Source organism: Nicotiana tomentosiformis, chromosome 11 (genome assembly GCF_000390325.3).
Source record: "Nicotiana tomentosiformis chromosome 11, ASM39032v3, whole genome shotgun sequence".
Classification (NCBI taxonomy): Eukaryota; Viridiplantae; Streptophyta; class Magnoliopsida; order Solanales; family Solanaceae; genus Nicotiana; species Nicotiana tomentosiformis.
In genome coordinates this window covers 89,820,176-89,837,621 of record NC_090822.1, presented here as the reverse complement: position 1 = coordinate 89,837,621, position 17,446 = coordinate 89,820,176, and the positions used below count along the sequence as shown (strand labels likewise).

The following is a 17,446-nucleotide window of genomic DNA, read 5'->3' as shown; positions in this document are numbered from 1 at the left end:
TTTAAATTTAAAAATAATTCAATTTTAAACTTTTTGTTTTATTCATCTTACTCTTAATTCCACACAAATATCATTATTATACAAAACGTTTACCCCTTAAACTTTATCACAAATTTTAAAAAAAAAAATATTTATTTATTTTGTATCGAATCAAGCTATATCATTTAGATTGAAACGCAAGCACCAGTAACGGTAGTTAATCATCAATAGCTCTCTTTTTTATGCAGGCGTGGGTATAAATGCAGAGAACCTTTGTATGTAAGCTTTCTTTTTCAGTTCCGTCAAATACCTTTTTCTTCTTTAACTTTGACTGTGCTACCTTTCTAATATAGTGATACTTCTCTCTCTATCTTTATTGCTTTCTGGTTGTTTGTTTCTCTTAGTATAATCTTCCTACAGTGACTGTACATTGCAGTTTGTAACATTACTCAAAATTCAAGAAAAAAAGAGGATTGTACAGTTCATTCAGTAACATTCAAAAAAGAGTGTACTGAGTAGCAGAAGTAGCACACAATCTTAAATAAGGTATCTTTCTTCCTTTCTTCCCACTTTTGGTCTTGTCTTTCTCAGTTTCAGAGCTGAGCTTAGGAAGTTGAATCTGTTTCACTCTGACTAGTACTGTTTTTAATAAATGGGTATTTATGATACTGAAATTAATGTCTCTTCTCTTCAGTTAACTTTGCTTCTGAACTCTTTATTGAACTAGAATTGTGTTTTCTTGGACATTGGTTGGCACTTCTCTTTGTAATTTTGAAGCAAATTAAAGCTTGGAACTTTGTTTTCTCCCTTGTGTGTATTGAATTGGGATGTTGTTAGCTACCTCTTTTCCTATTGTTTTGGCTTGATTTTCTCTGTTCTGCTTTTAGCTAAGCTTCTTCTCCTAATTTTTTGGTATAATTACTTTCTTTGTTTTATTTGCATTTGTTGAACTAGAAATTTTGGGAATTATTGTTCAGTCTTTATGCACAAATGCAGAATCTTGTTCCTTCAATTTCTCTGCTTGTATGGATGTGTATTGATTTTTCTCTTTCTTTACCCATCCTACCCCAGGGGTAAGCAGTAGTTCTTCATTAACACTTATGTGACTCAAACTCCTGACATATCAATTGGAAATGGAGGCATATCACTAGCTGAGCTTAACTCTCTCGTCACCGCGTGGATCTTTGGAAGTGGCCAATTGTTTGATTTCTATCTTATAGATTGTTTCCTGGACTTTCTTTTTTAGCTTGTGTAAATTTAATTCAATTCCAAATAATGGATATGGATAGCAAGAATGATACTGAGCAACTAAAGAGGAAAGAGGATGCTGCGAATTATCACTCGCCAAATATGTCCTTAGAGTGGCAATTAAGTGGCAGCAACTTGACAAATGCATCCATAGGAATGATCCCTAAAAGTGATCCTATGGTAGATTCATATTATCCCACTATTTGGGATCGGCCTACTAATTCGCCAAACTTAAGTTTCTATGGTAATAATGTTCAAATTAATTCTAGTACTACAAATCCACCCGGAATTGCAGAAATTGGCTCAGGCCCTGCAAGAGGTGGTGTTGATAGAACAGTTTGTATGAGTTGGAATCCACCTAACGCAATGATGAAAGGGGGCGTGTTTGTACCGCCTAATATTGGAATGCTTCCTCAAAGCTTAGCTCAGCTTCCAGTTGATTCAGGTTTCATTGAGAGAGCTGCAAGGTTTTCGTGCTTTAGTGGAGGAAACCTCAGTGATATGATGAACCCTTTTAGCATCCCTGAGTCTGTGAAGCCTTGTTATAGGGGACTAGCGCCAATGTGCAGATCAGAAGAGGTTTTTGCAAGCAACGGATTAAACTCACCCTCTGCTATAGACCCTCAGAAGCAGCATATGAGAAATGCAGTTGAAAGTTCCAAGGATGTTCCTTTACATAGCGAGCATGAGACCAATAAAGAAAGCCCTCTCAAGAATGCGAAAAAGAATGAAAACATTGCTAGGTCTCAGGGTGAAGGAAAAGAAGCAGTTGGATTGTCCGGAAATGAGTCTGATGAAGCTGACTGTAGTGGCCGTCAAGAGGAAATGGGAGGCTTTAGGGAGGAGTCTTCCTCAAAGAGCCTTGGCTCAAAGAAAAGGAAAAGATATGGTCAGGTAGGACATTGTTAATATGTTCTCTCTTGTTCACTTGTAGCTCCATATAGTCCACATTTTCTCTCGAATACTCGGTCTGTACAATTGTGCAAAGTAGTTCTTTGCTGAGTGTTATTGTCATTTTTGGCAGGATGCTCAGCCTGATCAAATGAAGGGAACGCAACAGCCGCCAGCTGAACGTGCACAAGCTCAAACTGAAACTCAGGGAGAACAAAACTTGAATTCAACTGCCAGCAAACCCGGTGAAAAAAACAGTAAACAGAGGTCTCAAGCTTCAGATCCACCTAAAGAAGAATACATACACATTCGAGCTCGACGAGGCCAGGCAACGAATAGCCATAGTCTTGCAGAAAGAGTAAGACTTCATAGTAGAAGCTTTAATTCTTGGGATATATACTTGTTCTTAAAGATGACTGAGGTGGTTCCGGTTGCAGGTAAGGCGAGAGAAAATCAGTGAACGAATGAAGTATCTTCAGGATCTTGTACCTGGTTGCAACAAGGTTTGTTTATTGTCACATTTGTTACTAATATTTAATATTGCATTTGCTATGTAAGTTACCTGGGATTTGATTTTTCAGGTCACTGGTAAAGCTGTAATGTTGGATGAAATCATTAATTATGTACAATCTCTGCAAAGACAGGTTGAGGTATGGAATCCATTAAGTGATTATCTTCTGCACATTCTTTCAAAATATATTTGTTCTTCCCTTCAAAATTCAAGGAATATTTTGGTTGCTTCATATTCTGCTGTTCGATGTGAACGATTCCCTCCCCTTCTTTGGCCTTTCCTGGTTGTTTTATTAAGTGCTTTAGTACCATATAACATTGACGCGTATTTTCCTTTGAGCATTGAATATTTGAACAATTTTTACGATTTGCTAATGTCATGCTAAGTAATTTTGCAACGAAAAAGTTCAAGAAAGAAATTCATGGCTCCTATGTATTTATGAATGGCTCTTATTGTTCTCACAGTTCCTCTCAATGAAGCTTGCAACAGTAAACCCACAGTTAGATTTTAATCTTGACGGGCTCCTTGCAAAAGATGTAAGAACTAGTAAACTCTTCTGAACATTACATAAAGCAGAGCACAGTGCATAAATTCCAGCTGCTAATGCTGGGATGTACACTTGCATTTTATTGCAGATCCTCCAGTTGCAAGCAGGTCCTTCATCCTCGCTTGTTTTTCCACCTGATAATATGACCATGCCTTATACCTCTTTGCATGCATTGCAATCCGGTCTGCTGCAATCAGGTTTTCCTGGTGTGGGAAATTGTACTGATACATTTCGTAGATCCATCAATCCTCATTTTGCTTCTATGAGTGGAGGCTACAAGGATCCTTCATCTCAGGTACTATTTGGGTAGCGCTACGTGTTTCAGGTTTTAGGTTGTACTGATCATATTTTAGGAGAATACTCGTCATAATGAGTCGTAAACCAAAGTAATATTGCTTTATGTTCTAAGCATTTGCCTTGCGATTCATATTGTCTTAGGTACCTAATATTTGGGATGACCAGCTACATAATGTTGTAGAGATGGGATTCAATTCAAGCGCGCCCCTCGATAGTCAGGATATAAGTAGTAAGTGTTTTCTTATGCTCCTGCATTATATTCTTTTCCTGAATTAGCATCAGCTCCTCTAATGATCACCAAACTCTCTTTATTATTTGTAGGTTCCCTGCCTCCCGGACAGATGAAAGCAGAATCTTGAAATATTTCAAACACCAACCGGTTACGCTTTCTGTTTCTTTGGGGACTAAGGTGCATAGGTTATCTTTTCATTTTGGGGGCTCAGAAAGTTAAAACATTTGGGAAGTTATCACATTGAGAGCTTCTCATATTTCGAATTGTGCCTCCCCCATGACAGAGTTCTGAGTTCAGTTGTACAGCAAGTCCAGAAAAGTTTCTTTTCATATAAGCACTATATTATTGGCTCCAAGGACCGAAGATATATACACATGATCGAAATTCTTCCATCAACAAGAGCAAATGTGGGTTCAAGAATTTAGGCGTTCGGGATAGTAAGTGCAAAGGAGATTAGTCAGGCATTCATGTTTAGTTTAAATCTTGAATCTTTGAGATGAAATGGTTGTGTTTCTCAAATGTATTGGAGGAAACCTGAAAATTGTGTGCTTTGGATGAAAGAAAATCAAGTTCCATTCTTTTCATTCCAAGATCATTCTCTACATAAATATTCATGTGGTTCCTGAAAATTGATTAACCTGGGATCCTGGTGCGAATCTAGATTAGTCAGGCCAAGTGAATGTCGGATACCAGATGGTTAATGTCACGACCCGGAATCCTCACCGTCGGGACCGTGATGGCATCTAACATTACACTTGCTAGGCAAGCCAACGTTAGAGATTTATTAGCCAGTTCTCTTACATTTAGGTGATTATCAGTAAACAAACTATAATAAGTCGAAATGAACGCGGAAATGTAAAAATACAACATTGAATTAATATATACTACTACTACCCAGAATCCGGAGTCACAATTCACGAACATACTAAGATTTTTCTACAAGTATTTGCCCGAAAGAAAAATATAATTGTTTGCGAAATAAGGAAAACAGTAAAGTATGGGGGTATAGGAGGGGACGCCAGGGCCTGCGGACGCCAACAGGACTACCTTGGGTCTCCTAGCAGTGAAGCCTACAGCTAACCTCTCGATCAGCCCGAACCTGCTCCAAAATCTGTACAGAGTGCAGTATCAGTATAACCGACCCCATGTACTGGTAAGTGCCGAGTCTAACCTCGACGAAGGAGTGACGAGGCTACGGCGGGACACTCACAATATAATCTGCATACGGTATATAATAAAAGCAAAAAGGAAGACAGAATAAAGTAAAGCAATAACTTGCAAGAAGTAAATATCGTACTCAAAGTATTTCATCAGTGTTCAGCTATTACCAATCCTTAAGTGCAAATTAAGACTACCGTACAACTAACACAGTCAAGGAAAAGTATAACATATAGATTATTGCAGCGCGCAATCCGATCCCAACATATATATCATATTTCTCCCTTATTTTCTCTTATTAACATAAACATCAGAATATAAATAAAAGTGTTGCGGCGTGCAACCCGATCCCACCATATCACAATAATCACAATCACAGTTCACCCTTATTTCACCACAATCCACTCTTATTACACTTGTTGTGGCGTACAACCCGATCCCACCGTACAATATCGATTCACTCTTATTCCTCCACAATATATCACCCTTATTTCACCTGTTGTGGCGCGCAACACGATCCCAACATATCAGTATCAATTACTCAATAAGTACAGAAATTTCACAATTCAACACAAAACCCTTCACGATACTTAACTTCAAACCAAAGCAAATGGAAAGCATGTACACTATGAACTCAACACAAGTAATACTACTCAGCGAGACCAATCCAGAATATATCATAAAATCACCAATAAAATAGCATAACCAAATAATAGGAGACAACGAAGCTACGGGATAACTAATACCTTCAACAAGGAGAAACAATGTCTAACAAGTAGCAATTAGGCATGGAAATACAAGTAAAGCATGTAACAGTTAAGGCATGGAAAGAAATAATATAAGAAGAACGGGAAAGAAACATGCAAAACAAATAACTTGACGACGCATAAGTACTCGTCACCTCACATATATGCCGCTCACATAAATTTCATATAGCAAATAGGTTGAGAGTTCATAATCCCTCAAGTCAAAGTTAGACACAACACTTACCTCGCTCCACAGGCCACTCAATGCTCAATTACCGTTTTTCCTCTAGTATCCACCTCCAAACCACTCGTATCTAGCCACAATTAACTCAATAACATCAATTATTAATAAAGGAATCAATTACAATGTATAAATTTTGATTTCCCCAATTTTTTCCCAAAAGTCAAAAATCGACCCCGGACCCGCTTGGTCAAAACTCGAGGTTCACTCATTTACCCCCGAGCCCGATTATGCAATTAGTTTTAAAATCCGACCTCAATTTGAGGTCTAAATCCAAATTTCCCAAAAAATCCTAATTTTATCCAAACCCCCAATTTCTACCATGGAAATCCTAGATTTTGGGTTGGAAAATCATGAAATGTGATGGAAAATTGAAATAAAGTGGGTTAGGATCACTTACCAAAGTTTTGGGGAAGAATTGGTCTTGGAAAAATCGCCTCTAGGGTTCTAGGATTTGAAAAGTTGAGAAATTAACCAAAATTCCGTCCAAAAATCATTTTGATCAGTTGCAGGTGTCGCATTTGCGACCTGAGGTTCGCAAATACGAGCCCTGCAAATACGAAGAACCTATCGCAAATGTGAAGGTCTCCCATTCCCGCTACCTTCGCAATTGCGAAGAATATCTCGCAAATACAAGCTTGGTCATTTCGCAAATGCGACCATTTGATCGCAAATGCGATCACTGCCTCCTCTTTCCCAATTCGCAAATGCAAAGAGCTTGTTCTCAAATACGAAAACTATGAGGCCAGACATTCTTTGCAAATGCGAGAAATAGCTCGCAAATGCGGAACCTGCAGGGGTCGCAATTGTGATGCCTGAGGCCTGCACCAGATATTGCAACACCAGCTATGTTCCAAGTCCAAATTTCACTCTGTAACCCGAAACTCACCCGATCCCTCAGGGCTCCAAACCAAATATACACACAAGTCTAAAAACATCATACGAACTTGATTGCGCGAGCAAATCGCCAAAATAACACCTAGAACTATGAATTTAACCCCAAATCACATGAAACTTTCAAGAAAACTTTGAAATTCCTATTTTCACAACCGGACGTCCGAATCACGTCAAATCAACTCCGTTTTTCACCAAATCTCACAAACAAGTCATAATTATGGTATTGGATCTATACCGGGTTCCGAAACCAAAATACGAACCCGTTATCCAAAAATTCAAACTTTGGTCAAATACTTCGATTTCATTAAGCTTTCAACTTTCAAATTCCGACATAGTCCGATATCTCGGGCTAGGGACTTACGATGTCGATTCCGGACATACGCCAAAGTCCCACATCACGATACGGACCCACCGGAACCGTCAAAATATGAATACGGGTCCGTTTACCAAAAATATTGGCCGAAATCAACTCAAATGAAGTTTTTAGGCAAAATTTCTTATTTTTTATCAGTTTTTAACGTAAAAGCTTTCCGGAAAGACGTCCGGACTGCGCACGCAAATCGAGAAAGGCTAAAACATAACTTTTAAAGATTTCGGATCACAGAAATAAGTTTAAATCATAAGATGACCTATCAAGTCATCACAGTGAAACCAAAAAAAAAAAAAAAGGAATTAACCTTGGTTCTGGTTTTGTTGACTAAATGCTTTTTCACAGAGTCCCTTTATTGTTTTATTTTCTGTCATTGTACAGCAAATTAAATGCTAGAAAGATGCCATAATAATAATATCTGTACATCTTACCTACATTATCACATCAGTGAGTAAATGGGGTCATGGTAATTATAAATAACTGAGTTGATAAGATTCTCTGTACCAGATGTCTGATAATCTTACAAGTTTCCAGGGAAAAAAATAAAACTTCTTGGTAGTTGGTGGGACAAGGGGAAAAGGAAAAGGCATGAAAATCTTCCAATATTCTGTCTGAAATGGGTATTCGTTTATAAATTTGAGGAATTAAAAATTGACATTCTTTTTATTGTTTTCAGCAAGAATTGTACTAAAAATATGTTATTTTAATAGTCACACTTTGTGAAGGGATCCAAAGGGATATACATTAGACAGTCATAGAGATAAGAGGATCAGCAAAGAGATGCAAAAGAAATTAGAAAGCTATGTACCCAGATTTATGAGATTCCAAGGTGATAAAAAGCTAGCTACTTTATTTTAGTGTTTATCCATATGCTAGATGGGGGTGTGAAATAAAATTATTTTAATCCGATTTTGTTTACAGTTTTGTGTTACACCTTGCTGATTTCGTTATTATGTTAGAGAAAAAAAAGAGGGAAAAGGCTACTAAAGAAATAAAGGATGAAATTCCATGTGTACACAAAGGCTAATAAGTTGCGTTCGCGAAGAGTAATTTTGGGCAGCACAAAATTTTGTCTGCTTTAATCACGGTTTTGTTTTACCGACATTATATTATATAGTAAGAATTCTGCAAGTACCAAATTCTACTAAAATTCTTTTTACTAGGAACGTGGGATTCGTTATTGTTCATAGATGTCAAAGGGGGAAAATATATAAAATTATGGATGTAGATAAACATTGGATTAATTTCTTACAAGAGATCAAAAGAGTAGGAGAATCTCTCCAGAAGCAACCTACAAATGTATACATAACCATCCAAGGTTGTGAGTACTTATTTATCCTTAACCAGAGGTCGAGCCATGGGAGAGAAAAATCCTAGTAGATAGCCCTTTCGCCTTTAATGGATAAATCAACGTCCCAAAACAAATACCGGACACTAGGTAGGGAACAAATAAAAATGCATGCATACATAGAAAAACAATAAAACAATTACTAACTGACAATATTTTTAATTAATTGTTCTCCAAAATTTCTCCCTCCCTCTAAGGAACATTTTAATGCCTTTCCCACACCAAAATTCTCTCTTCTGACAATTATTATATTAGGACAGAAAGAATTCCAAAACAAGATGCTTGAGAATCACTCCCATATATCATTACTCTCAGTTCTTACTTCTGATGGCTCAACAACTGCAGAGCTTGAATCTGACTCCTTTAACTCTTCTGATGACTCTATATCCCCTTCCTCATATCTGCCCCATCTTCCTCCAAGAGCCATTGACATCATATCATATATCTTGTTACCTAATTCAGCTGGACTGTCAGGCTGTACAAATGTGCCACATTAAATTTGTGTATTAGCAATAAACAATCGCGTATAATACTGATCTAAGATGAGCTTTAATGGAGTGAAATGGTATGTTAGGATTCATATAGGAATGAATAATTATTATTCAAAGAAATGTAATATTTGCAAGGTTTTCATAGTGCTTACAGTAAATCCACTAGAGATCAATGCTGTATCATACAACAGTTCCACAGCCCGCTTGGCATCAGAACTATCAGGCGCGTTCTTGCATGCAGCCTGCAAGTGCACTCTCAGTGACAATGTCTAATAAAGAAATGAGACAAGTTCTAATATCAACTTTAATATTGACAAGTGGTCCTCAGTCCTCACACCCTATGTGTTTGTAAAACTTAGCAGTAATACACATAACTGATTTAGCATATCATCCATCTGCTGCACAAATTTATAGAGTAAACTTCTATTATTATTAACATCTTATAAGTTGATAAACAGCCAATAAAATGAAACTTCACTACACTAGTGATTTTATTATCCAAGTATGAGAACAATGGTGCTTATGTTCCTGAAGTTCAAATTATTAGACTGCCTTCCTGACAAGCCTCAATTGTCTCTTATTTTTCTCGTTTAACATCTGATAATTCTTCTAACAACACCCACGTCTTGCTTTCTATGCTATAAATGTTTCATATATCTTTATATGATTCTTGAAATTTTAGAACACTAATTTAGATCATTTCACAGTTCAAATGAGGAACTTGAATAAATCATGTGCTAAAACTTACATTGAGGTCTTTGATGATTGGATGATCAGGATTAACCTCCAATATTCTTCTCCCTCTCATAAACTCCATGGCTGAAGTGTCTCCTAGGGTTTGAGCTTTCATCAACCTATTTAATAGAAAAAGATAGAACTTCAACTCGATCTAGCGAAACTAACAAACAAAACGAAAAAAGGAAGATTAAAAACCATAACCAACAGACCTTTCCATGTTGGCAGACCAACCAAACTTTCCAGATACAAGCACGCATGGTGATGAGCTCAACCGATTTGAAACTTGTACTTTTGCCACCTTTTCTCCCAGCTGTTGCTTTATCCAGTCACATAAAAGATTGAACTCTTGCTTGGTTTCTCGTTCTTTCACCTCATCCTCATCACCTGAAATTAATGTCAAAGATTGTAATATCAAAATTACTTTGGAGAAGGGTCAAATTCATTGACCCTCCCTTTCCCTCTTTCTCCTCTTCCCCGTCTACTCTTTGATTGAGTTTCAAGTACACATGAAGAAAAACATAACAACTCATATGCTGGAGCCCAGTCAATGAATGAACAACAGTACTTACCAAGCTCCAAATCCTCCTTGCTTATGTCAACAAACTTCTTTTCCTTGTAAGTTTGTAGATTTTGGATGGCCACCTCATCAATAGGTTCAACGAGGTACAACACCTGTATCCCCGCAAAACATGTACAAACGTTTTGATCAATGGACAAACAGAAGGTAATTAAGTGGAGATTTAAGCCACAGAAGCTGATCCTCTGAGACCCGACAAACCCTAGAACATGAGATATCTCCTTGCCTTGGCAAACTCATTTTGATGAGAGTTGAAATTGTGTTTTATTTGCTACGAAGTATGAGATCACAAAAGGGCCAAAAAATTTCTTTTTTCAAGAAAATATATGTTGCCAAGTCTAAAAATAGGCTTTATGCAACTGTTCCTGAGATGCAAACAAGGTATAATGCTGTATTATGGGAAGTAAACTTTATTAATGGAACCAACAAAGCAAGGTTCCAATCTCATTGCGATTGAAGGAGCAAGAAAACTTGGTAGAAGAATGACATTCTTCACCCAAACTTTAGAGAGAAGGTGAATGGAGAAAGGCGTACAAATGGTCTTAGACGTCCACGAAGTTGACACTTCAGTATTATTTTCGACCAACAGACCTGATTGCTTACACTTTTTATGAGATAAGTACATGATATTCGTAGCTCCCTTTTTTAATGGTTGAACATCAATGCACTCTACTGAATGTTAAAAGAAATACAATCATCGAGCACTAACTTAGCTCGAGCTACATTCATAATCCATTTGCATGTATATTTTGATAGCACTGCATTCAAGAACTACATACCTCTATCCCTTTCTGAACCAATTTCTCCAAGAAAGGAGCAGTCTTGGCACTTTGCAAGCTATCTGTTGCCAAGTAATAAATGGCCTTCTGGTTCTCACCCATGTTCTCAACATAATCATCTAAGCTTATCAACTCTTCTTCACTCTTGGAAGAGAAAAATCTCAACAATGGGGTAATGCGCTTGTGGTTTCCGGTGTCTTCGATACATCCCAACTTCAAAAATTTACCAAAATTCTCCCAGAATTTTTTGTAATCCTGGATATCAAAACAGTCCCGCTCTTAAACTCTTCCGGGAAAAATACTAAAGGAAAGAATGCTTTGATTAGTTCATACCTCTTTGTTCTCACTTTCAGAAAGATCCTGAATCATGTCAAATGTTTTTCGTACTAGTCTCTTTTTCATTATCCTAACCTGGATGAAATCAGCCAAACACATTAAGCTCAAGAATGTATAAGCTTTGAACTTTTCATCATCACTGACATCATTGCAGATCATTAAACAGGAAAATGAAGTTTATAAAAATAGCAACTGTCATTAATTCACGAAAAAACAAACAGGTTTGCCCTTACAATTCGGCTTTCCTGAAGGATTTCCCTTGAAACATTGAGAGGAAGGTCATTAGAGTCCACCAATCCTTTGACAAAGCTTAGGTACCTTGGAAACTGTGGTGCATGAAAATAAGGATGAATTGCCAGAAAAGATGAACATTGCTCGGCAACAGACAGTCAACGGCACATAAAGAAGCCTTTAGCAAAGAATAAATAAATACAATTAGGAGCACGTCACGAGTTCAAATCCTGCTGGAGAACCAAATCTGGTATTTAAGCAGATAAGGATACAGGGATACCCATTTTTAACAGACTTTTGAAGCTGAAAACACCAGATTTTTTGGTTATCGGAAAAAGAAAAAAGAAGATACACAGTAAGTGGTTTGTAGCCTTTCGAACAGATCTTCATAACAATATTTCAGCAATTTTTAGCAGCCCTATCTTGATACTAGACTACGAATTCCATTTCAGTGTTACGAGATCTCTTGCTAGTTCTTCCCATTTGTTATCACAACTCTAATATACTCCATTAAATTAACTGCATCCAGTTGAAAAACTCAAGGGTGAATGACACTATAAGCTTATTATAAGAAATCACTCAAATCAATAGTTCAATGTCACCATTGATTATTCTCCACAATATTGCAGGTCCGCAAAGTGATAATACTTCAAATCAGGAAAGATAACACGTGTGTTACGAAACCAAACAGGGAAACATAATCTTCAATTTTCAACCTCATACACAGTGTATCCGTGTAGTATGAAATAGCCTTGTGGAAGCATCAGAAAGAATTGGAAAGAGTTTCAACAGTCAATCTACATTACAGTGGGCTATGGAAGGAGAACAAGGATGTGGCCAGACAATTGGACTGGAGATGAACCATTGTGCATGAAATTCCCTGATCTGTTAACATTGGTGTTACACCCAAATGCGACTATTGCAGACAGCAGAGTGGAGCAGCTTGAGATTTGAAATTCAGAAGAAACGTATTTGACTGAGAAGTGGAAGGAACTGCTCAGCTATAAAACATCATGGAGTGGCTGAGAATACCGTTGGACAAAGGAGACTATGTAGTGGAGAGCAGACAAAAAGGGTATTTTTTCCATTAAGTCATGCTACAAACTCCTTTGTAAAGAGAGATGAATAGTGGTACATGGGCCATGGAGTATGATATGAAAATCAAAGGCCGAGCAAGTTGCTTTCAGGGGGTAACAACTCACGAGGCATGTTTGACACTGGAAATTTATAAGAATGGGTGTAAACTTGTAAGTCTGCCTAATAGGTGTTTTTTATGCTGCAGCAACAGAGAATCACCAGCACACTTATTACTACACTGGGTATGTTAACTGTTAAGGAAGTTTGGAATATGTTCCTTAATGTATTTGGAGCGCAGCAGGTAATGCCGAGAACTGATTAAGGAAGCATTGGAAAGCAGGCAAGCACAAAAAATAAAGGAAAAAAGTGTAAAGTTGTCTGGAAGATAATCACTGCTTGCATTTTATGGGCTGTCTGGGGGGAGAGAAACTATAGGTGTTCTGAAGATAGAAATACAGCCATTTTTTGTTTCAAAAGCAGATGCTTACAGATGTTAAAATCTTGGTGTTACCTTTCTTTTGACTCTGATGTAAATGCTTTTGTGCATTTCACTGCACGTTTAAAAAGGAAGATGGAATCTTTTTTCTTTACATAATACGACCAGCTTGGTACAAGTGAAACGAATATTTGCTATTACCTATCAAAAAAATATTTCTTAATTTTCTTCTCCATCTATATCCTATATCAGAAGTTGAGATAGAGCTAGAAATTCAACTTACCAATTCCCCATCAAAATCATCAGAAATGAATACACGCTTCACATACAAGCGAATATTTTTTGTCTTGGGATTTGTAACATCTTCATTGTTAAGAGGAGCCATTCCAGGTATATATAGAACACTTCTAAACTCCACCTCACCCTGCACATATCATTCTCAGCGTTAAAAACCTCAAAATAACAAATGTATTTAGTCTTTTCCAATACGAGAGTGTTACCTCTGTAGTGAAATGAGTATAGGTAAGTGGATCCAAGAACTCGTTGAAAGTTTTCTTGTAAAATTCCTGGTATTGTTCTTTCTCAACTTCCTTTGGATTCCGCATCTACAATTTTACAAGCACTTTATATCACGCAGATGCACACTAGGCAGAAACATGTGCCTTGTTTGCTGATAGGAGTATAAAGTCGAGCTCATAATAGTAACTTTCACATGTAAGCTAAGTAGTAATATACCCATATTGGTTTTGTCTCATTTCTCAACTCCCAATCCCAGTACTTCTCAGTTTTGGTCTTCTTTGTCTTTTTCTTTTCTCCCTGTTTTTATGAAGAGAAAGGAAACATGAATCTCAAAAGGCCTTAGTAAGCTTCCAAAAGAAGGAAAGACAAAACACAGTAATCACATGTATGAAGTCATCACCTCTTCTTTTTCTTCTCCCTCCTTTGGTTCTTCCTCCTCTTCTACCTGTCGAAATAGCAACAATAATCAACGAAAAGCTACCAAGTTAAGTAACAAAATAAGATAAAGCACTAAGACATAATTAAAACAGAAAATTCCACACACAAACAAAATAATACCAGAAAGTACAACAACCTTTTACAAGCAAAGCATCGTGCTATCTCCAATTGATGAAAATTATACTTAATTTAAGTCTTAATTGACACTTCGAATCCTGTTTCTGCTACTACAGAAATCTCATGCACAATCACAATCACAAGGGTCATCCAGGATGGTGCTAAAATTTATTTGAGCCTACCCACCCCACCCCCTCCCAAGAGAAAAGATGAGATGAAAGAAGTGAAAGGTAACTTAGCTTTTAGTGTAGTCATAGACAGGTATGTTTATTAAGGCAAAAGAGAGACGAATTTAAATAACGAGAACTATGGAAAACATATTAGGAAGAAGGAATAAAGAACAGAGGCCAACACCCTAGCTGAAACAACACACTAATTCTTCCTCCAAGACATCAGCAAATGTCGGAGGAGGAGGTTAAAGCAGTTTTTATATCTATCAAAGTACCTCACCTCAATGGTTCTTGACTTCTCCTGCCATGTGTAGATGGGGAAAGAAACAAACTGCGAGTAATTCTTCACCAAATCTTGAATCCTCTTTTGTTCTGAAAACTCATATTTGTCGTCATCCTACAAGAAAAAGATTACCCTATAAGAATGCAATCCAACATAAGGAACAAAAACGTTCAATGATAGTTTACCAACACAACTGATAAACAGCTAAGAAAATAAATTATATATTGATTATTATTAGAGCAGTGTCTTATTATTAGTATTCTGCACCTTATCACGCAGAGAATTTACCAACTCCAAGATTTTCTTTACCTTTACTTCATCACGATAGGTACACATGGTCAACATCATTCGGAGAAGATACAACAAATAGATTAAAACAGCAAAGACAACATATGCCAACCCCTGGGACTTGGTGGCGAACAAAGCCACGAAAAAGAAGCAGAAGTACCCACTTACCCTTAAATAAAGTGTAATTTCTGTTCCTCGGGATATGAGGTTTTCAGGATTAGTTTCCTCTCTAACAACATATGAGCTACTATCAGCCTCAGACTCCCAAACATATTGTTTATCTGACCTTGGGCTCTTTGTTGACACCACCACCTAAATGTAGAAATAAAAACAATTAGCACAATCATAATTTATATTTCCTGGAAAATAGTACGTAAACAAAAACCATGTATAAAGAAGAATTGCACCTTTTGAGCAACCAGAAATGCAGAATAGAAACCAACACCAAATTGACCAATCAATCCATTGTCAGCTCCAAGGTCCTTGTTTTCCTACAGATAGGATTGGTACAACTGTTAGAGATAATAGTATTACATTAAATGCTAAGTCTTAGACCTTGAAAAGTTGATCCAACATCATGGAGATACTCCTCAGTACCTTCAGAGCCTTCAAGAATTTTGAAGTACCACTTTGGGCAATAGTCCCAAGGCATTCTATAAGCTCCTCCTTGGTCATTCCAATACCAGTATCCCTGCATAGACAAGTAAACTTTTTAAGTTCCGTTTATTAGAAAAGCATTATGTGGCTAGCATCTTAAGAAACATACGTAATGGTAATAGTTCCATTGTCTGGGTCACATTTGATGCGAATCTCCAGCTCACCAGCATCCCCAAGTAAAGAAGGCTCAGTCAAACTAAGAAACCTCAACTTATCAAGTGCATCACTTGCATTACTGCCAAATAAGGAGCCACGTCAGAAATAAACCTCAAATAGTTTGAAAAGAAAATTCCTGAAGTCACTTATTAGAATCTTAATTGACTTCAGATGGTGCACCGAAAACACCATTCTATGAATGACAAAGAAATAAGCCCTCAGGGCCAACTAGTAATGGTGATCAAAGTTACAGCACTGCCACAAAGCTTTCCAAATAAACTCTAAGGATTCACAGATGGAACTCAACACACACATTATAGATCTCGACAACAAAGTGAAGAGCAGTAATTGTTTAACAAACAGCAATAAGCCAATAAAATATTGTAACCAAAAAACAACACAGTAGTAAACAAGAGATGGCCTTACCTTACAAGCTCTCGGAGGAAAACCTCCTTATGACTGTAGAGACTGTGAACTATCAAGTCCATTAGACGACTAACCTGCAATAATCAACATTCCAATTTTCAACCCCACAAAAAGAGAAGCATAAAGATATGAAATTCAAAGATTTGACAATTAAATAAAAACAAGGCTATCAAATTAGTTATACTAGGCATTCAACAACTCCCACAACTAACAAGTAACAAAAGATTAAATATTTCATATACAACAAAAACAGAAAATAACGCTATCAAATTAGTTCTACTGGGGATTCAAGAACTCCTCCCAACTGACAAAACATTAAATCTTTCAAATGATACACAAAAATAGAAAACAAGGCTATCAAATTAGTTCTACTAGGCATTCAAAAGCTCACACAATTGATCAAAGATTAAATCTTTCATGTGTTACAAAAAAAATTCCAGAGTACCATATCCTCGTTCCCTAAAAAGCAACATCCAAAATTCCAACTTCCAATTCCTTATCAAAGGCCCAATACAGGTAAAAACTGAAATATTCAAACTAAAGTTCACAATGAAAGTCATAAGCCCACCTCAGCCTGGTACTCATGAGTCTCTCCAGAGCTCTCAGGAGCTTCCTTTTCAGCCACAGCAGCTCCTGCCTCACACCTTACCACTACTCTGTTGTCTATCTTCTCCATCTTTGTCTTCAACCCATATTCACAAAATCTATTCTTTAGCCCATTCTTTTGCAAGAAAAAACTTCTGAAACAAAACCTATTTGCACTACCACTCCTCAAAGAAAATGACGCCGTGTAGGGGAGTGAAGACATAGAAGCAGAGGTCAAACTCCTGCTTAGTGCTGGTGCCATTGGCTTAACTTTTGAGAAAGACCCACAACGAATTTTGATGTTTGAGTAGGTGTTTTTGGTGTGTTCTTTGTAAAGAGATAAAGGGTTGGTTGGGAAGAGTGAAGAAATGGGGAGTAGTGTTTTAAAACCCAAGGAAGGGTTTAAGGGAAGAAGTGGAGGGTTCTGAAAAAGGAAATACTTACAATGAGAAGGGGTTTTGTTTAGGAATTATAAGGTGAGGATGTTGCCACTTCAGAAATCACAATATCCTCGAATTGTTTTGAATTTTTCTCCCTTTATTTACCATGTTGTTATAATGTACTCTAACTTGGAAGTTAAAGCAATCTTTGCGTCTCATAACTCTTCTCAAGATCACAGTCATATAGAATTTATCACCATTGCAATCAAAATAGTATGAATTGATGATTTGCTAATT

General features: G+C 37.1%; 2 protein-coding genes across 5 annotated transcripts; one reads left to right on the top strand and one right to left on the bottom strand.

The window, feature by feature from the left end:
• Positions 1-354: 354 nt before the first annotated feature.
• Positions 355-4,295, top strand: LOC104117786 (transcription factor bHLH49-like). 4 transcript variants are annotated; one of them, XM_009628902.4, is made up of 9 exons: positions 355-525; positions 1,051-2,121; positions 2,252-2,476; positions 2,556-2,621; positions 2,700-2,768; positions 3,094-3,165; positions 3,265-3,471; positions 3,615-3,702; positions 3,795-4,295. In XM_009628902.4, the coding sequence occupies exons 2-9, from the start codon at positions 1,255-1,257 to the stop codon at positions 3,830-3,832; spliced, it is 1,632 nt and encodes a 543-aa protein (XP_009627197.1). In that variant the 5' UTR covers positions 355-525; positions 1,051-1,254; the 3' UTR covers positions 3,833-4,295. The 4 variants fall into 4 exon arrangements, with proteins under 4 accessions (XP_009627197.1, XP_009627204.1, XP_070044095.1 ...); XM_009628909.4 differs by lacking the exon at positions 355-525 and adding an exon at positions 551-635; XM_070187994.1 differs by lacking the exon at positions 355-525 and having other exon boundaries at positions 554-2,121.
• Positions 4,296-8,559: 4,264 nt separating this feature from the next.
• Positions 8,560-17,205, bottom strand: LOC104117779 (heat shock protein 90-5, chloroplastic-like). Its single transcript, XM_009628886.4, has 19 exons — positions 16,753-17,205; positions 16,185-16,258; positions 15,712-15,837; positions 15,543-15,636; positions 15,353-15,436; positions 15,114-15,257; positions 14,655-14,771; positions 14,050-14,094; positions 13,866-13,946; positions 13,631-13,735; positions 13,414-13,554; positions 11,620-11,712; positions 11,384-11,461; positions 11,051-11,305; positions 10,264-10,366; positions 9,904-10,078; positions 9,705-9,810; positions 9,109-9,198; positions 8,560-8,940 (listed from the first exon to the last, which is right to left on the bottom strand). The coding sequence occupies exons 1-19, from the start codon at positions 17,029-17,031 to the stop codon at positions 8,755-8,757; spliced, it is 2,376 nt and encodes a 791-aa protein (XP_009627181.1). The 5' UTR covers positions 17,032-17,205; the 3' UTR covers positions 8,560-8,754.
• Positions 17,206-17,446: the final 241 nt, after the last annotated feature.